This window comes from Oncorhynchus tshawytscha, linkage group LG23, assembly GCF_018296145.1.
Source record: "Oncorhynchus tshawytscha isolate Ot180627B linkage group LG23, Otsh_v2.0, whole genome shotgun sequence".
In the NCBI taxonomy this organism is placed as follows: Eukaryota; Metazoa; Chordata; class Actinopteri; order Salmoniformes; family Salmonidae; genus Oncorhynchus; species Oncorhynchus tshawytscha.
Window position 1 is genome coordinate 1,666,100 of NC_056451.1, and position 23,611 is coordinate 1,689,710.

General features: G+C 42.1%; 3 protein-coding genes across 6 annotated transcripts in view; 1 reads left to right on the forward strand and 2 right to left on the reverse strand.

Moving 5' to 3' along the window:
* Nucleotides 1–3,833: 3,833 nt before the first annotated feature.
* LOC112223166 (calcium homeostasis modulator protein 5) lies at nt 3,834–6,157 on the reverse strand. The gene is made up of 2 exons (XM_024386190.2): nt 5,408–6,157; nt 3,834–5,142 (listed from the first exon to the last, which is right to left on the reverse strand). Exons 1-2 carry the CDS (start codon nt 5,948–5,950, stop codon nt 4,753–4,755), a joined length of 933 nt encoding a protein of 310 aa, XP_024241958.1. The 5' UTR covers nt 5,951–6,157; the 3' UTR covers nt 3,834–4,752.
* Nucleotides 6,158–6,286: 129 nt separating this feature from the next.
* On the reverse strand, nt 6,287–10,608 carry LOC112223164 (calcium homeostasis modulator protein 6). 2 transcript variants are annotated; one of them, XR_006079696.1, is made up of 3 exons: nt 9,956–10,608; nt 8,451–8,938; nt 6,287–6,488 (listed from the first exon to the last, which is right to left on the reverse strand). XR_006079696.1 is itself a non-coding variant. In XM_024386189.2 (2 exons), the coding sequence occupies exons 1-2, from the start codon at nt 10,499–10,501 to the stop codon at nt 8,501–8,503; spliced, it is 984 nt and encodes a 327-aa protein (XP_024241957.1). In that variant the 5' UTR covers nt 10,502–10,608; the 3' UTR covers nt 6,517–8,500. The 2 variants fall into 2 exon arrangements, 1 of the variants encoding a protein (XP_024241957.1); XM_024386189.2 differs by lacking the exon at nt 6,287–6,488 and having other exon boundaries at nt 6,517–8,938.
* An 8,021-nt stretch (nt 10,609–18,629) lies between these two features.
* Nucleotides 18,630–23,611, forward strand: part of LOC112222584 (kelch-like protein 32) — a 39,425-nt gene continuing 34,443 nt past the window's right edge. For all 3 annotated transcript variants that reach the window (XM_042304432.1, XM_042304434.1, XM_042304433.1), the window contains exon 1: nt 18,630–18,830. The gene's annotated coding sequence lies outside the window, so the exon portion shown is untranslated. The remainder of the gene's footprint in view (nt 18,831–23,611) is intronic.

Consider the following 23,611-nt stretch of genomic DNA (forward strand, 5'->3'; position numbering starts at 1 on the left):
AATACCTGTGTTTACACAGCACATTCAAGATAGGAAGCTATATTGAATCCAGATATGCCTCTCTTGGCTGGGGTCCATATCCAGATCTTGATCTGCTGAAAATGTCACATGTGCTTCTGCAACGCCCTCTACTGCTCATCCTGTGTCTCTGTGACCTGCCACCACTCACCCAGTACTCTCTCCCTCTCCCTCTCTCTCTGTGTGTGTGTGATTGTGTGGGCGGAGACAGGTGTGCTGGAGTCAGAGCAGATCCCCACCAGCTGCAACCTGTTCCATAATCAAGACCTCTATAAATACTCAGCCCTGCCACTGCCACGCAACCGGATCGTAATCCCTGCTTAGTCAGTCCATGTTCTAGCCATTTGTTACTGTTCAGATCCTGCTATCCTGTTTTCCTTGCCTGATGCTGTTTTCTTCTCCGCTACAGTTCTGCCCGCTCTGACTCTGGTCCCTGTCTCCTGTCCCAAGTCTCGTCATCGTGCTCCTCTGTCCTGGATTCCCCACTCTACTACCCCCTTGAATTCCCCTCCGGACCTTCTTGCCCTGTTTCAACCCCTCTCGCTCCAGCCTCAGCCTCCACACCTGGTTTCCAGCAGCCCGCCCAAGATTCCCCTGACTTCATTCCATCTCCCCCCTGGGGTTCAGTAAATACCTTGGTTACTTCATCCCAGTCTCCTCATCTGAGTCAGCTCTTGGGTTCCCCTGTTCCACCCCACGTAACAGAAAATAAGGACGATTTCTGATGCATTTCTGAGTTTTCAGCACGTGCTCAATAATTTGACAATAATGAAATCAATTTTATCTTTCATTCACAAATAATTTTGGATTCCCTCCGATATCATACATAAAATCATTTGGTGATTTAGCACATTTTCAATCAGACTGTTAAGGCTGTGTAAGGGAGGCGAAGTCAGGTGCAGGAGAGCAGAGTAGAGTAAACAGGCGCAACTTTTATTCTGTTCAACAATAGGCACAAAAATGACATAAGTGCCCAAAAAACACAGAACATAAACTATAAAAGTATCGCACGTAAACATACACCGTTAACAATGAACAATTACACACAAAGACATGATGGGGAACAGAGGACTAAATACATGTAGATTGATTGGGGAATGAAAACCAGGTGTGTATGGAACAAGACAAAACAAATGGACATATGAAAAATGGAGCGGCGATGGCTAGAAAGCTGGTGACGTGAATCGCCGAACGCCACCCGAACAAGGAGAGGAGCCGACTTCGGAGGAAGTCATGACACAGACCTACAAGATTGAACTTTAAAATATACAGTACCAGTCAAAAGTTTGGATACACCTACTCATTCAAGGGTTTTTCTTTATTTTTACTATTTTCTACATTGTAGAATAATAGTGAAGACATCAAAACTACGAAATAACACACATGGAGTCATGTAGTAACCAAAAAAGTGTTATAAAATAATAATATATTTTATATCTGAGGTTCTTCAAAGTAGCCACTCTTTGCCTTGATGACAGCTTTGCACCTAAGCGGGTATCAGATGCGTGTCTTGAATGTATCTCACCCCAAATATCTCCCTGGTAGCAGGAAGATTTTGTAGGCCCGGATTGGATGCATGTAGAAACTGTCCCATTACGGAGAATCTGGAGAATCTGCGTATCTGGAGCATGTCTATTCCATATAAGGTATTGAATAAAAGGTCAGATATCAGTAAATATATAGATAAAGATATCCCTTGATATTGACCCTTTTCACCCAGTGAGTATTACTCGCGGGCCGCTAACAACCTTTTAGGCCTACACCTTGTTCAGTGTTCTAGCAAACAACCTGGTAACTTACACTCAATAGAAAAAAGGTGCTTTTACACAACATACAAACCTAATATTCCACAAATGCCTTTGTAATTTCAATGACAGGTATTTGTATCAACATTAGGTTTTTGTAATAACCAAATGTCTTAACAGGGTTACATATTAATATCTAGGCCACGTGCTTCAGAAGTAGCTGGAATTCATATAGGCTATAAAGTATCTCAATCGATTTCTCTCCTGAATTTTAAATTATGCTCCTAACCTTTTTAAGTTGGAAGCATTAGTACTTAAGGATTTATTTTTATTTGGAGCCCTGCCTATAAGTGACATGAAACAAAATATGGAGATGATTTGGCATTTAAAGACATACATGATCCCATCATTTTATCACTTCCATTGACTGCTAGCTTGTTGTGGCTAAAGTTAGCCGAAGTTTGTAGTGGCTGTTTAATGAAAGAAAACCGAACCAGAGCTACACTGAGTGTACAAAACATTAAGGACACCTGCTCTTTCCATGACCTAGAACGACCAGGTGAATCCAGCTGAAAGCTATGATCTCTTATTGGTGTCACTTGTTAAAACCACTTCAATCAGTGTAGATGAAGGGGAGGAGACAGGTTAAAGGATGATTTTTAAGCCTTGAGACAATTGAGACGTGGATTGTGTAAGTGTGTCATTCAGAGGGTTAATGGGCAAGTCACAAGATTTAAGTGCCTTTGAACGGGGTATGGTAATAGGTGCCAGGCACACCGGTTTGTGTCAAGAAATGCAATGCTGCTGGGATTTTCATGCTCAACAGTTTCCTGTGTATATCAAGAATGGTCCACCACCCAAAGGACATCCATCCAACTTGATAGAACTGTGGGAAAGCATTAGAGTCAACACGGGCCGTTATCCTTGTGGAACGCTTACGACACCTTGTAGAGTCCATGCCCCAACGAATTGAGGCTGTTCTGAGAGCAAAAGGGGCAGGTACAACTCAATATTAGGAAGGTGTCCTTAATGTTTTGTACACTCAGTATATAGCTACATTTCAATTTTTTTTTAAATAAAATAGGTTTCTGATCTTCCAAGACTGAGGAAACAAAGCAGTCAAAGGTTATGGAAGTTATACATAACGTAATAGAGAGCTGAGGTGAGAGGCACTTGGTGCCTGAGGCCCTCGGTTGTCTGAGAAGGCAGGTCTAAACACATACACCTACAGTGTCTCAGAAAGTATTCACACCTTTGCTTTTTCCACATTTTGTTGGGTTACCACCTGAATTTAAAATGGCGCCGGAAGAAATGGCAGCAGTTTTATGGGCACCCAATGAGAACTTCAAGGTCCTTGGTGTCCACATCAACAACAAACTAGAATGGTCCAAACACACCAAGACAGTTGTCAATAGGGCACGACAAAGCCTATTCCCCCTCAGGAAACTAAAAATATTTGGCATGGGGTTAAGCTGCCTGCCATCCAGGACCTCTACACCAGGCAGTGTCAGAGGAAGGCCCTAAAAATTGTCAAGGACCCCAGCCACCCCAGTCATAGACTGTTCTCTCTACTACCGCATGGCAAGCGGTACTGGAGTGCCAAGTCTAGGAAAAAAAGGCTTCTCAACAGTTTTTACCCCCAAGCCATAAGACCCCTGAACAGGTAATCAAATGGCTACCTGGACTATGTGTTCCCCCGAAGCCCTTGTTTTTATTACATTTCATAGTTTGATGTCTTCACTATTATTATACAATGTAGAAAATAGTAAAAATAAAGAAAAACCCTTGAATGAGTAGGTGTCCAAACTTGAGACTGGTACCATATGCAAATGAGATATTTCTGTATGACATTTTCAGTACATTTGCAAACATTTCTAAAAACATGTTGTCATTATGGGGTATTGTGTGTAGACGGGTGAGAAACAAAATCAATTGAATCCATTTGTATTTCAGACTGTAACATAACAAAATGTGGCACAAGTCATGGTGTATGAATACTTTCTGAAGGTACTATAACTACACCGATATGGCTGCATTCTCCCCCTCTTAGTCAAACATGGTGGAATATGGACCGTTTTTACACACAAACTCACCACCCTAAAATGTTTTTTTTTTTTAAATCAGGCATAATGCAACATGTCCAAATAATGTTCTATGTACATGTTAATTTAGTGCTTACACATTACATGGTAGGGATTTTACAGATGTTAGAAAGGAGAACATAAAAATAATAAACAGGTTCAACAAATGTTTTTGTAGAATCCAGTGAGAATATCCGTATGTCATACATGATTTATTACCTCTTAATGTGTGAGTTATTGACTACTATTGATGTCAATAATTGAACAGGACGGTAGTAATGGCAGAGTTATTCCCAAATTAACATAAAATATAAAGTGAGCTGCTTCGCTTGTACTGCCATAGAAAGACACTTTATGGTGCTTAGGTTGTCATAATAATGTAAACATTGAGTTGGGTAAACATTACAAGCAAATTGCATGGTACAACTCTGTCATTCATGTAGCATTCATATTGTGGTGCAATATTACACACAAAATACCCAATTAAAGCTATACAATTACAATAGCTCTCCTACCATTATGTACCAGTAAAGTGAATGAAATGCTTCAAAGGCATGTCAAAGAGAGGTAGAGGAGACTTTGTCAAATCAAAGTGTTTGTTATGACAGGGACATTGCATCTGCTAGTGTTCATGACCATTCACGAACTGTGGGTTCCAGCAGACAAGAAGCCCTACTGTTTCACCACTTCTGCAATGGCTGCATTCTTTGGTAAATCACTGCTGTGTCACTGGTAATAACTTTCTGAATGGTGCTCTGTGTATATGTCAGTGCTTTGGGGGAAATGCAGGCAACAATGCTTCTTCTCAGTCTGTGAGTTAAATCTACTGCATTTACTGCATGCCATTTATAAAGGTAAAACAAATAGGATATACTATAATTCATACTCTGCCATTGTCTGCCCCTCTCTCAGCCCATCTCTATGCCGTGCTCCAGCTCCATGACTGGTCTTTTCTCAGGGCTGTAGTCTCGGTCATCACGCTCCACATACCTCTGCAGGGTGCTGTAGCACTGCTCACTCTTGGAGAAGGTGTAGAGGGCTGAGATCTCCTCCCAGGCCTTGTGGTTGGGGAATGGGAATATCTCCGGGTCACGGTTCTCAAAGAAGCTCTTTAGGTTCCTCTCGGCCAGCTTGGATGCATACTCCATAGCGAATGTGTCAAACTGCTCCTTCTCCTTTTCTACGTAGCGCTTCCAGAAGGTGAGCTGCAGGTAGCTGACCTTTGAGCGGCAGTTTGTGTAGCAGGTCCCGAGGAGCCCTAGAACGGCTGAAATGATGATAATACACCAGCCCAGTATCTGGGGATGTACAGACATGAACCAAAACTTACGCTCACATAAAATTAATAAACAATGCCAACAATGATAATTGTTAACAACAAACATATTCAATACTGTTGCTTTACTGTCAATTGAATTACAACCAGTAAAATTAAATCAACGAATTACACCTTCATTTTGGTCTGACTCATACCAGCATTTGCAGCTGTATCAATGACCCATTGACTGTGAAAAATATGACATTCCACCACACAAACAGGGTCTGACTGCTGCTTGCACTCACCTGTGACTGAGCGCGGAACATGAGCAACAGTTCCATGTTCTCGTCGCTGGGCAGCTTGGACTTGCTGCAGGGCACGCGGGCCAACTCCTCCCGGCACATCAAGGTCTTGTTTTTACAGAACAGATCCACCACCAGGTTATCATCCAGCCCGCTGACGGCACACTCGTAGAAGGTCCCGTTCAACAGTGCCACACACAGCCACATGATAGGGGCCACACAGGCACCGGAGAAGATTTTGACAAACACTTTGAGGCAGCCGAAACAGTTGCCCCTGGGGCATAGCTTAATGGGGTTTAGGCAACAGCCAGTATAGAGGCGCCACAGCCTGCTGCTGAAGAAAAGACCCAGCACCAGAAGCACCAGGCCTGGGCCCAACAGGAAGGTCAGGCCGTATGCAAAGTTCTGGTCGTGGTTGCAGGGGCACTGGAATGAGACCATGGAGAAGATTCGCTCTCCCCCGATGGTCAGGATGGCCATGAAGCTGTAGCCAATGGTGGCCTTCTGGTTCATGAAAAAGCGCAGGACGGTCTGGAAGTTATCCATGGTGTCGACAAGGGGTTTGTCACGCACGCTCCGCAAAAACCAAAATAATGCAAAGAGAATGGAGAATTAGAAGAGGAAAAACACAGCGGTGAAATAGTTTAGACGCAAACGGTTGCGTCTGCCAACACTCACTCCACTCCCTGTGCTGTTTGAGCCGAAGACAAAACACACTGAAGTTCTTCTGAGCCTATTTCTGCCCCTCCCTTTCCCTCCTTCCTGTTCTTTCTCTTTCACTCTTCCTCCTCACCAACTCCTCCCTCTTCTCCTCACTGTATCTCTGTTCCCCACCCTTGTCCACCCACTTAATCCAGTGAGGTTGTCTGCATTCTCCAACTCTCAAACCACACCCTGATATGTATTTCTTCCTTCTAAATGTCCTTCTCTGTCACTCCCCCTCCTTTCCTATGCGTAGGTAATAAAATAGCAGTGACTGAACTGGTTGAGATCCTGTAGATCTGTTTTTGTACTTCAGACCACGCAGCTGCCGTTGTCCTCTCAGAGTGACGCCATATGACAAGTAGCCACTGGGTCATGCAGTCTGTCAAAAAAACAAACATTAACTTCACTTTAACCAGATTTATTTTGATAGTTATTTGAGCAGCACAGTGATTTCAGCAACACAATTTATTATCTGTATTAAATCCACATACAGCTTGAGCCAGATACAACATTATACAGTATATGAAATCACCCTTTGCTCTCTCTCTCGCCCTCTCTTTCGTTTTCCCTTTCTCTTACATGCACAAACACGCACACACATAAACACACACATACAAAGCAATGTGGTATTTCGGCACGAAGGCTGCACTGCATTCATTAGCAGTTGCAAAATCAAATGGAAATCAACAGTAATGTTAATACTTAGCTATGGAACCTCACGCAGATGCATATCATGCACAGTTTTATAGACAATCATATAGCTAGCTAGACATTACATTAGACTTGCATAAGACCTACCATTTTTTTCAGAAAAAGGAGAAATGGGCAGATCAAACATGTGTTCTGAGTTAGTGGTTGGGAAATAGAAGAGTTTCCTCTCCCATTTCCTATAGAAGGCTGTGATGAGTTTCTATGCTCTATAATTCCCACAGGATGAAGCTATAATATCCTCACCCTAAAAGGCTCTGAGTGCATTGATTTCTCCCACAGAGAAGCTTTTAACAGGGCTGGACTAGCCACATCAGGTACCTAATGTACTAAATCAAAATGTATCTTGTCACAAAATGTAAAAAATACCCTAATGACCAATTTATCAATGTATATGTTAGTCTTCAGAGCTTTGTGGACCCGTTACCTCAAATTCATTTGCATTGGTGTCAGAAATGAGATACTGTGAGCGTGACGTAATCAGAGGTGCAAGTGGAGGTGAAAAGGTGTTTGAAAGAAAGTCGAGGCACAGGACTCACTTCCCGAATGAGAGTGAGTGGAGTGACATTGTGGCAATAACATAGCGTGTTCCCTTTCAAAAAGTCAAGTTTACTTTCCCCTTTTGGACCAAATTGCTGCATTATCCTCATACTTAAAGTGAATACTTTCATGCTCCTCCACTCATCCAACAACAACTCCCATTGCCCTCACACGATAGTACCATAAGACTTCTGATACCGATGCAGCACATTTAAGCTTTACACAGAGATACGGATCTAACCATTTCGCTAAGTTATTATTCAATTCAGAGCTGATGTTCATCGCAGTTCACTCGTGGCAATGGTCGGTCTACAGTGCAATAATATAAATAATAATAACGCAGAAATACGTTGGAGACCAAGCTTGTAAGGTCCAACTAAATATTCTTGTGGGTTACCGTCATAAAGATGCTACATATACACTGGCAACAGGGTTTTACTCGAAAGTATTTTGCAGTGCACTAGCTAACAGGAAGTAAATCTGCTCCTTATTTTTTATTTAACTAGGCAAGTCAGTTAAGAACAAATTTGTATTTACAATGACAGCATAGGAACAGTGGGTTAACTGCCTTGTTCAGGGGCAGAACGACAGATTTGGACCTTGTCAACTCGGGGATTCAGTGTCTTTCAGTTACTGGCCCAACACTCTAACCACTAGGCTACCTGCCGCCCTATTTCATAGAACCAGACCATGCTTTTCCTGTTTAATACCACAGACCACCTGTATGTAGGTCAAGTCTGAGGAGCATAAAAATACTAAAGAGAAAAGAAATGTAGAAGAGAAGAGAAAGAAAGTATGATCAACTATAAAAAAATATATTTTTAAAGTCCCTTCTGAGCATAGAATTTCAAATAAAAAGCTGCAAGCAGCACTCATGATACAGTGAGTAAACTTTCAAGTAACAATATAAAATTGGGAAGTATTGTTATACAAGTGAAGACCTGAGAGTGGTTAATCAGATGTAATTGGTCTTTCTACTGAAAAATCCCCTGATGCACAGCAATAATGATGACGATGATGACGAATATTAGAACGCTGACAATAATCCTCTATAATGAGTCATGACTTTGATGATAAAAATAAGGATGCTTACAGATAGGGTCATGATAGTGATGCTGTTCCTATGATCATATGCATGCCCATTCACAGCATCATCTTGCCCTCATCCACAAAGGCGAGCACAGCTGGATTAGCAGTGTCTGGACCGTCTGACCTGACAGATGACATCCTATGGCCCCTGACCTCTGCTGGATCGTGGCACATCTCCACGTACTTGTGCAGGATGCTGTAGTAGTGGTCTCTGGTGCTGAACCTGTAGAGCGACGAGATCTTCTCCCAGGCCTGGTTAGGTGGGGTCGTGACAGGCTCTGGAGGCGTCTGCTGGAAGAAGCTCTTCAGGTTCCTCTCTGCAAGCTTTTCGGCGTGATCTGCCGTGTAGCTTTCCAGCAGGTCGCTCTCCCGCTGGGCATAGACCCTCCAGAACTTCAGCTGCAGGTAGCTGACTGGGGAGTTACACCGGGCAACACAGGTCAGCAGGAGGTTAAAGACCATGATGGAGGCAATCAGTAGCCAACCCAGGACCTGAAATCAAAACCAATACATTCAACACAATATTCAACTATTCTGCTTAACCCCTTACCTGGAATGCCTGAGTTAATGTCACAGTTATAATACAGTATACTGTACTACTCAAACTCAAACCATATCTATAAAAATAGCAGGTAGCAGGAGAATGTATTAGGGAAGCATACTGTATATGGAACGGTAGATTCATTTCAGAGGTGTGTGTTGGTCAGCAATTCCTCCATGACCTCTTCACATAGGAAGCAGTGTTTCCCGTAGGATTTTTTTCAGCAGTGGTGGCAAAGTTAGCATAGGGGGGAGTGGGTGTGGCCAATGGTGCGATCTCCGACCATACATTTTAGAGGCCCTCCTCTTGGCCACAGAGAAAGAATGTAGCTGTTTTAAAGCTTATTTCCTGCAATTCTACACATTTTGTAATGGAGCCATGTTCTTATGCTATCTGAGTGACTCCAACATTCTATCAAAATCAATGGGGGCTGCCTTATCTTTTCTACATCTACTTTATATCTGGTTTTAAACTTTTAAATTGACGCTGAAAACGTTTTAGCAGCTGCTGCCTGTCACTGCTAAATTCATATAGGAGAAACACTGGGAAGTTTTGTACATTAATGACAACAAGTCATACAGGAACTAAGTCAGGCGGAAGAATAACTGCTATTTTATAACAATGGAAGTAGACTATGCTTTGAGGCACTTCTGCTTTGGGGCATTTTAATATTGGCATTTCCAAATGAAATGCGATGCAACAAATGCCTTCAAAGCAAAAATGTGTACTTCATAATGTCCGTTTTAAATATATTACAACTCCCTTAGCTGTCAGAACACATCCAGTGGTGTCATTTAACGTTAGCAGAAATCTGTCAGTCTAATCACCTACACTCCAACAGGCCGTCGACAAAAACAAGGATAGCCCACTAAAACATATTGAAGCGAGTAAAATGGGGCAAAGAAGATATGATACAAATAGATAATTCAAACCAGAACTTGGTTCTATTAGTGTGAATATTATCTCACCTGCGACTCAGCGCGGATGGTTGCCAGCACATCATTGCTGTCGGATTGGGGCACGTGGGTTGCTCTCCCGCAGGGGAATTTATAAAGTTCATCCTGGCACTGCGGACTCTTTCCATCGCAAAGGTGGTTTGTGAAAACCGTTACATTGACGCCAGTCATGGCGCATTCAAAGTAATTGCCATTGAGCAAAGCGACTGCAATCCAACTGACAGGTGCAACTGCTGCTGTCGTGGTGATCTGAAAGAAGACCACCCCACTGGCGCAAACATATTTAAAATTACAAAATTTGGATTTGCGTAAACACAAACCTGTGAACAATTTCCATGTTTTATTGCTCATGATGTAACCTAACACCAACAGTGCCAGAGCAGGCACTAAGAGAAACACCATGCCGTAGGAAAAGTTCCAGCCGCTGCAAGGACATTTGAACACCACTGACGAAAATATATGTTCCCCGCCTGCAGTTAACAACGCAACTAAACCAAACCCGAGACTAGTCTGCTGTTTCTGAAAAATTTGAAGAACAGTTTTGAACTTATCCATCATTCCAGGCGCACAGGACTCACAGGCACTTCTGCTGATAGCAAGTCATGGGAGCATATAAATTGACGTGACAGCTATACTTTCAGTTCTCCTGTCCTCGCCGGCGCGCCTCCAACTCAGGATGTTGTAAACATGAAGTCACTTCACTAGGCTACAGTTTATTTATGGATGATACAATGAGGGTATTCTATTAATTCCCAGACCAGCCCCCCAGGTTGTCATGCGCCCCGAAAATCTGAATGGGGGTGGTCTGGATGGGTGCTTGCCCCACATCTATAAATGGGAGAATTTAGCATTTTTCAAACACCTGAAACAGCTTTTTTTCTTGCAATCTAGAGGCATAATCTTTATGCTTAATTAAAAAATATATGTTTATTTTTCTGCATATCTTAGGCACAGCTCTTGAGCTTTTCTGTGTCCTCCTGACTGGTGGTCATTTTTTTAAAAAGAAACTAAATATGCTTCTCTGCATGCTGTTCAAATCTGGGTAAAAGATGGAAAGGAAGGTGAGTCTTATTCAGTGCATTTAGTAATTGGTTGCTTTTAGAAAGTCTACCAACCTTGCCAGCTAAAATAGTTAGACAAGCTAGCTAACTTGATTGATGTCCTGGTAGCTAGTTAGGAGGTTGGTAGATTGAGAACCTATCTGGGTTAGCGAAAGCCAATTTCATAACATTTCTAGGTGGCTAGTAGTATTACAGAGAAATAAAACAATATTTACAATGCCTTCGAGAGTATTCAGACTCCTTGACCTTTTCCACATTTGGTTAAGTTACAGCCTTATTCTAAGATTGATTAAATTGTTTTTTCCCCCTCATCAATCTACACACAATACCCTATAATGACAAAGTAAAAACAGGTTTTTAGAAATGTTTTTTTTAAAATACATAAATATAATATTTACATAAGTATTCAAACTCTTTACTCAGTACTTTGTTGAAGCCCATATTGGCAGCGATTACATCCGAGAGTCTTCTTGAGTATGATGCTACAAGCTTGGCACACGTGCATTTGGGGAGTTTCTCCCATTCTTCTCTGCAGATCCTCTCAAGCTTTTTAAGTTTGTATGGGGAGCATTGCTGCACAACTATTTTCGGTCTCGATCCGGTTCAAGTCCGGGCTCTGGCTTGGTCACTCAAGGACATTCAGAAACTTGTCCTGAGTCAATCCTGCGTTGTCTTAGCTGTGTGCTTAGGGACGTTGTCCTGTTGCAATGTGAACATTCACCCAAATCTGAGGTCTGAGTGCTCTGGAGCAGGTTTTCATCAATGATCTCTTTGTACTGTACTTTGCTCCATTCATCTTTTTGACGTCAGGTGATTGTGAAGGCCAGGTCATCTGATGCAGCACTCCATCACTCTCATTGAAATCAATTCCAGGTGACTACCTCATAAAGCTGGTTGAGAGAATGCCAAGAGTGTGTAAAGCTATCATCAAGACAAAGATTTGTTTAACACTTTTTTGGTTACAACATGATTCCATATGTGCTATTTCATAATTTTGATGTCTTCACTATTATTCTACAATGTAGAAAATAGTAAAAATAAAGAAAAACCTTTGAATGAGTAGGTGTGTCCAATCTTTTGACTGGTACTGTTTGAATGTCTCACGCCCTGATCTGCTTCACCTGTCCTTGTGCTCGTCTCCACCCCCCTCCAGGTGTCGCCCTTCTTCCCAACTATCCCGTGTATTTATACCTGTGTTCTCTGTCTGTTTCTTGCCAGTTCGTCTTGTTCGTTCAAGCTAACCAGCGGTTTTCCCTGTCAGCTCCTATCATTATCCCAGTCTCCCTTTCCTCGTCCTCCTGATTTTGGACCGTTGTCTGTCCTGACCCTGTACCCGCCTGACCTCTCTGCCTGTCCCTGACCCTGAGTCCGGCTGCCGTCCTGTACTGTTGCTCCACTTCTGTATTACTAAACTCCACCTGTCCCTGACCCTGAGTCCGGCTTCCGTCCTGTACCTGTACCTTTGCCTTAACCTGGATCTTCAACCCCTGCCTGCCTTGACCTGGCTTTGTCTGCCCCTGTTGTTACAACCATTGTTACTTTGACAGTCTGCTTCTGGGTCTTACTTTGATTCCTGATAATATGTGTATATATATTTAAATAGGACAAATCTGAGGGGGCACGTGGACATGTGCCCTATAGGCATGATGCTTCTGCTCCTGTCTTATCTTGGGTCCTGTGTGATCTCTGTCTCTCTCTCTCTCTCTCTCTCTCTCTCTCTCTCTCTCTCTCAGCCTTTGAATGCTCGGCTATGAAAAGCCAACTGACATTTACTCCTGAGGTGCTGACCTGTTGCACCCTCTATAACCATTGTGATGATTATTTTACCCGGCGGATCATCTATGAACATTTAGACATCTTGAAGAACAATCTGGCCTTAATGGCCATGTACTACTCTTAGTCCATATCTGATTTAAATCTGTTCTTTTTCCTCCAGTGTGAACAGCCAGAAAGCACATGGAATCAGATATTCAAGTCAGACTGATTCATAGCCGTGCACACTTGTCTAAATATTCAAATCTAATTTATTGGCTCTCAAGTGGTTTTTAGAATGTTATTTGGCAAATCTTGTCTCTTGCTAGCTACTCTGTTGACCATTTTGACAAGAACACATGGTAGCTAACAAGCTTGTTAATAGTTTACAAACAAATGAGTGAATGTGGTAGAAAGCTAAACATCTACCTAGCTAGCTAGTTGACTGCTGTGGCCAAAACTGACTTGTTTTGAAAGTTGGATCATCTTATCCTTTGAGGCTTTAAAGGTGTTCTTACACTATGATTTTTAACATTTAAAGCAGCTGGAAAACATCCATGGCAGGCATTGTTGTCATCTTAGCTTGCTACATAACTTCTGAGTGATAGGAAGCACAAGCACCACCACCAATCAGCCTACGCCACTGCTCACACCCGTCATTACTATGACAACTAGCATAGTCAGGTCAGCAAATTACTGCTGTCTGAACACACACAAGTCCGATTTGGTATTTGTATTTTGTTTTTATTATGGATCCCCATTAGCTGCTGCCAAAGCAGTAGTTACACTAGTAGTTAAAACATTACAACACATTCATAACAGATTTCACAACACACTAAGGCCCCTACTCCACTACCACATATCTATAACACAAAATCCATGTGTACGTATGTATATCCTGTGTGTGTATGCATGTCTGTGCCTATGTTTGTGTTGCTTCACAGTCCCCGCTGTTCCATAAGGTGTATTGTTATCTGTTTTTTAAAATCTGATTCTACTGCTTGTATCAGTTACCCGATGTGGCATAGAGTTTCCAAGTAGTCATGGCTCTATGTAGTACTGTGCGCCTCCTATAGTCTGTTCTGGACTGTGAAGAGATCTCTGGTGGCATATCTTGTGGGGTATGCATGGGTGTCTGAGCTCTGTGCTAATCATTTAAACAGACAGCTCGGTGCTTTCAACATGTACCTTCAACAATACCTTTCACAAATACAAGTGTGATGAAGTCAATCTCTCCTCCACTGAGCCAGAAGAGATTGACATGCATATTATTAATATTTGCTCTCTGTGTACATCCAAGGGCCAGCCGTGCTGCCCTGTTCTGAGCCAATTGCAATTTTCCTAAATCCCTATTTGTGGCACCTGACCACACGACTGAACAGTAGTCCAGGTGCGACAAAACTAGAGCCTGCAGGACCTTCCTTGCTGATAGTGCTGTTAAGAAGGTAGAGCAGTGCATTATTATGGACACACTTCTCCCCATCTTAGCTACTGTTGTGTCAGGATGTTATGACTATGACAGTTTACAATCCAGTGTTACTCCATGCAGTTTAGTCACCTCAACTTCCTCAATTTCCACATAATTTATTGCAAGATTTAGTCAAGGTTTAGGGTTTAGTGAATGATTTCAGTAAGTAAGGGGCCTAGACAGCTTTTAGTTTTTGAAATACTAACTTATTCCTTGCCACCCATTCTTAAACTAACTGCAGCTCTTTGTTAAGTGTTGCAGTCATTTCAGTCACTGTAGTAGCTGACGTGTATATTGTCAAGTCTTCTGCATACATAGACACTCTGGCTTTACTCAAACCCAGTGGCATGTCGTTAGTAAAAGACTGATAAAAGTAAATGGCCTAGACAGCTGCCCTGGGGAATTCAGAATTCTTCCTGGATTATGTTGGAGAGGCTACTATTAAAGAACACCCTCTGTGTTCTGTTAGACAGGTAATTTTTTATCCACAATATTTTTTATATATATTTTTTATTTATTTAATCTTTATTTAACCAGGTAGGCCATTTGAGAACAAGTTCTCATTTACAACTGCGACCTGGTCAAGATAAAGCAAGGCAGTGCGACAAAAACAACAACACAGAGTTACACATGGGACAAACAAACGTACAGTCAAAAACACAATAGAAAAATCTGTATACAGTGTGTGCAAATGAAGGAAGGAGGTAAGGCAATAAATAGGTCATAGTGGTGAAGTAATTACAATTCAGCAATTAATACTGGAGTGATAGATTATGCAGATGAGGATGTGCACGTAGAAATACTGGTGTGCAAAAGAGCAGAAAAACTAAAACAAATATGGGATGAGGTAGGTAGTTGGAAGATGGGCTTTGTACAGCTGCAGCAATCGGTAAGCTGCTCTGACAGCTGATGCTTAAAGTTAGAGAGGGAGATATAAGTCTCCAACTTCAGTGATTTTTTTCAATTTGTTCCAGTCATTGGCAGCAGAGAACTGGAAGGGAAGGAGGCCAAAGTAGGTGTTGGATTTTGGGATGACCAGTGAAATATACCTGCTGGAGCAAGCTACGGGTGGGTGTTGCTATGGTGACCAGTGAGTTGGGATGTATAGCACGGGGTGTAAAGCCATTACACATACGTTTTTCCAGCAGCAGACTATGATCGATAATGTCAAAAGCCACACTGAAGTCCCACAAAACAGCCCCCACAATCTTTTTACTATCAATTTCTCTCAGCCAATCATCAGTCATTTGTGTAAGTGCTGTGCTTGTTGAATATCCTTCCCTATAAGCGTGCTGAAAGCCAGTTTCAATTACTTTACTGTAAAATAGCACTGGTCAAACACCATTTTTTCCAAAAGTTTACTAAGGGTTGGTAACACAGTGATTGGTCGGCTGTTTGAGCCAGTAAAGAGGGCTACTATTCGTAGGTAGCAGAATTACATTTGCTTCCCTCCAGGCCTGAGGGCACACTTTCTAATAGGCTTAAATTGAAGATGTGGCAATATCGTTCTCTATTATCCTCAGTAATTTTCCATCCAAGTTGTCAGACTCCGGTGGCTTGTCATTGCTGATAGACAACAATAATTTTTTTTACCTCTTCCACACCCACTTTACAGAATTCAAAATATTACAATTCTTGTCTTTCATAATTTGGTCAGATATACTTGGATGTTTACTATCAGCGTTTGTTGTTGGCATGTCATGCCTAAGTTTGCTTATCTTCCCAATGAAAAAGTAATTAAAGTAGTTAATATCAGTGGGTTTTGTGATGAATGAGCCATCTGATTCAATGAATGATGGAGCTGACTTTGCCTTTTTTCCCAACATGTCATTGAAGATGCTCCAAAGATTTTTTAATATCATCCTATATGTCATTTATCTTTGTTTCATACAGTAGTGTAGTTTCTTCTTCTTTTTATTCAGTTTAGTCACATGATTTCTCAATTTGCAGTATGCTTGCCAATCGGTTGTGCAGTCAGACTTCCTTTTGTCACATCCCTCCAAACATAACATTTTTCAATTCCTTAACCTCCTGTGTGTCACACCCTGATCTGGTCACCTGTCCTTGTGATTGTCTCCACCCGCTCCAGGTGTTGCTTATTATCCTCTGTGTATATATCCTTGTGTTTCCTGTCTCTCTGTGCCAGTTTGTCTTGTTTTCTAAGTCATCCAGCAGTTTTCCTTGCTCCTATTTTTCCCAGGCTCTGTTTGTTTCTAGTCTTCCTGGTTTTCGACCCTTGCCTGTCCTGATTCCAAACCCGCCTGCCTGACCACTCTGCCTGTTCTGACTACCAGCCTGCCTTTCCCCTTGTACGGTTGTTGGACTCGGATCTGGTTTTTGACCCCTGCCTGGCCTGACCTCGAGACTGCATTTCGTCTGGTACTGTTTGGACTCTGACCTGGTTTATGAACTCTCACCTGTCCCCCCTGCATTTGCCTGCTCCCTTTGTTATAATAAATATCGGAGCTCTACCATCTTCCTGCTGTGTCTGCATTTGGGTCTCGCCTTGTGCCCTTATACTGTGTCCATTTTCAGACTCACAAGTTGACAGTTACCCTGTGGATAATGCAGAAACAGACAGTCAAAACAATTCCACATAAGATGAAAAATAAGGGGTTAATGCTCAGGAACTAGCTAGCTAAATGATAAAGACTTAACTTAAATTGGCTGGGGTCTGTCCATAGGCAGTTAAGGATCCACTCCAGGGAAAAATATTATTATTTTTAGCTATGAATAATCTAGCTAGCTAACCTAGCTACAGTGCATTCTAAAAGTACTCAGACCCCTTGACTTTTTTTACATTTTGTTACGCTACAGCCTTATTTTAAAATTGATTAAATTGTAATTTTTTTCCCCTCATCAATCTACATACAATACCCCATAATGACGAAGCAAAAACAGGTTTTAGACATTTTTGCAAATGTATTGTTTTCAGTTACCTTGGTACTTTGTTGAAGCACCTTTGGCAGCGATTTCAGCCTTGAGTCATCTTGGGCATGACGCTACAAGCTTAGCAGATCCTCTCAAGCTCTGTCAGGTTCGATGGGGAGTGTCGCTGCACAGCTATTTTCAGGTCTCTCTAGAGATGTTCGATCTGGTTCAAGTCCAGGCTCAGGCTGGGCCACTCAAGGACATTCAGAGACTTGTCCTGAAGCCAATCCTGCATTGTCTTGGCTGTGTGCTTAGGGTCATTGTCTTGTTGGAAGGTGAACCTTCGCCCCAGTTTGAGGTCCTGAGCGCTCTGGAGCAGGTTTTCATCATTGATCTTTCTGTACTTTGCTCCGTTCATCTTTCCCTCGATCCTGACTAGTCTCTCTGGCCCTGCTGTTGAAAAACATCCCCACAGCATGATGCTGCCACCACCATGCTTCACCGTAGGAATGGTATTGGCCAAGTGATGAGCGGTGCCTGGCTTTCTCCGGACGTGACGCTTGGCAGTAAGGCCAAAGAGTTCAATATTGGTTTCATCAGACCAGAGAATCTTGTTTCTCATGGTCTGAGAGTCCTTTGGGTGCCTTTTGACAACTCCAAGCGGGCTGTCATGTGCCTTTTTCTGAGGAGTGGCTCTACCATAAAGGCCTGATTGGGGGAGTGCTGAAGAGATGGTTGTCCTTCTGGAAGTTTCTCCCATCTCCACAGAGGAACTTTGGAGCTCTGTCAGAGTGACCACCAGGTTCTTGGTCACTTCCCTGACCAAGGCCCTTCCCCCCGATTGCTCAGTTTGGCCAGCTCTAGGCCGGGCGGTCAGCTCATTCTCCCGACATAGTTCTAGGCTAAATAAGTATTTTATGGGTTGACATGATTTTGGAGACAAAATAAACTGGTAATTAGCATAGGCCTTACTATACAAATACTCACTGCAGTGAATGTTGTATTGGACTCAAAGACTTACCAATTTCCATAGGCCACATTCCTTAGCCTGGTTGCTAAGAAATGTTTGAATTTTTTAAAACTTTAGTTTACTTGGTAAATATTTTCTTAACCAACAATGCAGTTCAAGAAATAGAGTTAAGGGCTTGTAAGTAGGCATTTCACGGTAAGGTCTACACCTGTTGAATTCGGCGCATGTGACAAAAAACATTTGATTTGATTTGAGGTATTTACTTTTTTTGTCTATATAATCATCGGCAATGTTGGTAAATGTATCTGCCTGGTTGAACATTTTCATGTATTTTAAATGGTAAAAATCTAATAAAAAATAGAATAAAATCAAGAGCACAAACTGGGATCATGTCACCCATTTCTTGATTGGGCCCATAGACTAGCCTATATATACGTGTATAATAAAATATAACTTCGAGGCCCCATAACCTACTAGACGTACTCATACAACAATTCCATCACTTGATGGCGCTGTATACCACACGACCCAATGCATGTGACCATATCAAGAGGCGGGGTTTGAATGTGACAATTTAGCTAACACAATGTAACCATCTCAAGTGTCCAATACAACGGACTGTAAAACCGCAGACTAACTTGGTATTCAGCACTCGTTTCAACTGCTCACCACAAATGCAACAGAAACGGATATCAAATGGTAGAAAACAGATTTCCAACAAAACGGAACCGCTGAGAGGACAGGGCCAGAGAACAGTCATATGAGGTGGGTAGCTCGTTTGGTGTGCAACATCAGGATAATATTACTGCATACATGGTTTGGATAGTTATTAAATGCGAGAAGGGCATATTTATACCGGGCAATATTTTTTGGGGGTCAAGTCGGAGACTAGATTTATGCGGTCAGGACACTTTGGTGAGACTGGAGTTTATCCCAAATACCCCGTGTTTTTTTCTCTTCTTCTCGGCTGAACGATCCGCTGCCTTGTTGCTAGGAAACCTTTGACAGCTCTGAGATTTAAAAGTGATAGTGAATGACCAAGGCCTGCGGACTCCTCGGCTGAAACAGGCTAGAGCGCACTGATTATATTCTCACCGCCATCAGACTGCGTCTGTCTAATCTACCGCGCGTGCTTCTCATGCGATGTAAATTGTAGACTACGTTATCCATGTGTAAACACAGCCATGTCATGTTAACGGTCAAACATCGTTCAATTCGGGAGTTATGTATGGACACTATGTTTGGCAATAACGTGTGGTACAGCAAAGTAGGTTAACATGTATCTAGCCTAGGCTACTTGTCCAAAGCTTGACAAACTAGAAGTGTCATTTTCACTGGAGCAGCATAAAAGCCAGGAATTGGACAGGACAGATGTGTAATGTAGTATCCCCTCTCTCTCGTTCTCTTGGTGCCTGTGACCATGCATCTGAAGGTCATGGTGTAGACAGAAATATTGATGGCAGGACCAGCAAAAATGTAGGTGGGCCAAAATTGAGGCTCTCAAAGAATCATTAAATTATCACAAATGCATAGCGTATCCTACCTTAATGTAATCGATAACACACAACAAACCATCTAACATGTGATTTCACATTACAGACCACATAGTATTGTAGGCCTATGTAAATCCATGACTCTTGCATTTAACATGATTTAACAATGATTTGATGGCAGTGAGAGGACATGTAGCTCCTGCAATGCAGCATGTAGCAGCCAAAATCAGTATGTCCACCCTGATACCACATGGAGATGTGCCCTTCCACATTATTTAGAGCAACAAAGCTGAGCTCTTTAGAGGTAGTGCTCTCTTGGACAATGTTTACCTAAAGAATCACCACTGATATTCACCCCCAGCTGATGTATGGCCTAGTACACTTGAAAAAAACAGGTGTCAAGGTCTTTGCTAGGAAACTGAAAGAAACTGCTCTGGGACAAAGCAAAAACCAAAATAAGAGGAACTCTGCCATACATCCTCCAAGATCATGACCATCAGCCACCCAGAGAGATCAGCACCACTCTACACCACCGGGCCACATCCACAGAGGCCAGCTCCACCATCGGCCCCATCTAGAGCGGCCAACACCACTCTGCACCATCGGCCCCTTCCATAGAGGCTAGCTTGACCCTAAACCACCAGGCTCCTTCCATAGAGGCTAGCTCGACCCTAAACCACCAGGCTCCTTCCAGAGAGGCCAGCTCCACCCTACAACATCGGGCCCCTTCCAGAGTGGACAGCACCCCCTTACCTCACTACCCATCCATGCTAACAGGAAAACACCCTAGTCAGAAGAGACCAACTGTCCAGCAAGACATCTATGCAGAAGTGTCACGAAGAATAGAGCACCCTGCTGCAGCTGAACTCAACCAGATAAGGCATCTGCTGAACATTATCTGCAACAAAAATCAGAAATAGAATTTGTTATGAGATATAAAGTTATTAGAAATACAGCCTATTATAATGATGAGTTCAGTTTTACATAAGCTACCCAGGAAAGGGTTAAAGTTGGCTCATATACATATTTGCTACACAACAAGCATAAGAGGGTAAAAAAAACAAGAATAACAAGAAAAACAGGCAAACTGGAAAAAAAGTACCCTAAGGAAAATCAAAGCCAAAAAGGCGTGCCTCTTTTAAATGTGTCCACAGTTTCAGCCACCCTCAGATTCTCTGGCAGGTTATTCCAGAGGCTGGTGGCATAGTAACTAAAGGCTGCCTTTCCACGCCTCTTGGTCCTAGGCTTTGGTAATAGTTAAAAGGCCAGTGCCTGAGGACCTGAGCAACCTACTGGGTACATAACTCTAAAGCATGTCTGACATGTAATGGGGTGCACAATTGCAGGTTGATTTTAAAACCCAATAGAATCATCTTAAAATGTATTCTAAAACTCATAGGCAGCCAGTGCAGAGACTTTTAAACTGGTGTAATCTGTGCAGCATTCTGTATGTTTTGCAGTTAACCAATGGCTTTCTTGGGTAGAACAGACAGGAGAGCGTTAAAGTAGTTAAGCCTGCTTGTAATAAAATCATGGATGTATCGTATCGGCCTGAGATGGAAATGGCTCTGGTGACAGAAATGTAAAGTTGTGTATCGTCTGGGTAGCAGTGAAAATCACTTCCATGCTTTCTTATAATGCTGCCAAGTGTAACATGTATAAACTGAACAGTACCGGATCCAAAATTGAACCTTGTGGAACGCCACATGATATCTATTCTCTCTGAGTTATGTTCACCAAGGGTGACAAACTCTCAACCTGTTTAATAGGTCCCAAACCAATTTAAAACTGGACCAGAGAGGCCAACCCACCTCTCCATTCTGTCCAGAAGGAAATCATGGTTAACAGTGTTGAACGCAGCACCTAAATCCAATCTGTCTGTAAACAATTGTTGGAAAAATGACTTGTGTCATGCACAAAGTAATTGTCCTAACCGTCTTGCCAAAACTATAGTTTGTTAAACAAGAAATTTGTGGAGTGGTTGAAACACTTAGGTTGGAGTCATTAAAACTAGGTTATGTAAACTTCAGACTTCAACTGTATATATTCAGAGCCATATTACTATAAAGCTCAGAGAGGGCCATATTCATGTAAAGAGGACAGCGAGCTGTTTGGCATCTGTGTTGGCTCTAGGATCATTTACCACTTTAATTAAGGATGTCTGTGCTATGGTGGGCAAGCAAACCAGATAGGATATATTTTTTAAATACAGTTGGCACTTAAATAATTTAGCTGTTTGAAAACCAATTTCTTCAGAATTATGAAAAATGGAAGGTTGGAGATGGAGGTTGGAGCTGAAGAATCTAGATTACTTTTTCCTCAGAAGGGGTTTTACAATAGCAGTTTTTAGTGCATTGGGGAAAGTGCCTGTGAACAGGAATGGATTAACAATAGCTTGAACTTCAGATATGCAATTAAAAACTTTTGAAGAAGCTGGTGGAGATAGGATCAAGAAGGCAGGTAGAAGGCTTAAGCTGTGATATCACTTTCCTGAGCATGTCATGTCAACCAGGGAAAATAACTCCACAGTGCCTTTGCATGGTAGGCTAGGGCACATATCATCAAACTTCTCATCAGGTCTGGATTTCCATCCTAACGTTTGTTATCTTATCTCTGAACTATGCTGCAAACTTATCACATTTAGATGTGGAGGAAAGTTCACATGCTTGTAGGATATATCAGGCCGTCAATGGTCGAGAAGTGCACTCTCAAATTATTCTAATTATTAGTAATCAAGTTAGAAACCTGAGCCCGTCTGGCATTTCCAATTGCCTTGTTAGATATGCCAAGTTGCTCTCTCAGAATATCATAGTGGACCTGCAACTTTGACATTCTCCACTTCCGCTCTGCCTTTCTGCAATTTCTCTTTAATTGATTTGTTTCCTCTTAGCCAAGGAGTTCTCCATTTCGATGTGGCCTTTTTCAACATTACTGGAGCTATGGCATCAATGGTTGCCCTTAATTTGCTATTGATGTTATCAACTAAATTATCACAAGAGGAAGGCAGAATAGGTGATGATGTATTGTTCATACACTCAGTAAAATCTGTAGCAACGTCAGAGGTAAGATAGCGTTTCTTAATAATGTGTTCAATATTACCCTGTGCTATGGGCAACAAGGTAGTAAAAAATGCACAGTGGTGATCAGATAAAGCAACTTCAACAATAGAGGATACGTCAATAGAAAGCCCTTTGGTAGTAACCAGGTCCAGAGTATGTCCACAGGTTATCGGTGGGCCCAATAACTTGTTGGATGAAGTCCATAGAGCTCAAAAGATGAATATATTCATTGGCCTTGGAGTCAGTCTCTTTGTCAATGTGAATATTAAAATCGGCAAACAATGATTTTATCATAATTCCCAAGGACAATAGTTCAGAGAAATCAGTAAAGAAAGTGGGCAGTACTCTGCTGGCCTATACAGGGTTATAGCCAGCACTAGTGGCTGGCATTTAAACTGTATAGCATGATGCTCAAAAGACTGTCACCAAATGAAATGTCCTTACAGCTGAGAGCATTAGTAAAAATAGAGGCTGTCCCCCCACCCTTTTCCATTTTCTGATAGTATAAAAAGCTGTAGTCTGTCGGGGAGGCTTCAATAAGAGCGGCACTACAGTCTGAAGAACGCATGTTTCTCACAAAAACATGGCTATCAACTTTGCGCTCAGTAATGAGGTCATTCACGAGAAAGGTTTTACTAGTGATTGCTCTAACATTTTAAAAGCTCCATATTCAGTGAGTGTAGGCCACTCTGCCCCTGGGGCAGGTAACCAATGGAATAACGGCCAAATTATGAAAATTGCAGCCACGTTTTCTGTCATTCTCCAATCGATCAGAATGGTAGGATATGACAATTTGTATAAACTCACCAGAAGGTGGCGGTAGAGGAACATAAATGAGGTTACTCACAATAACTACAGTGCCATTTCTACAAGAGTTGATATGCTTTCCATGTCCTCTGTTGCTTATTTTGACAGGGAGGACTGGATCACTACCAGACCCTGTTAGTCAGTCTCTAAAACAGTTTGTGATGTTACTGGAAATAATCCTGGAACC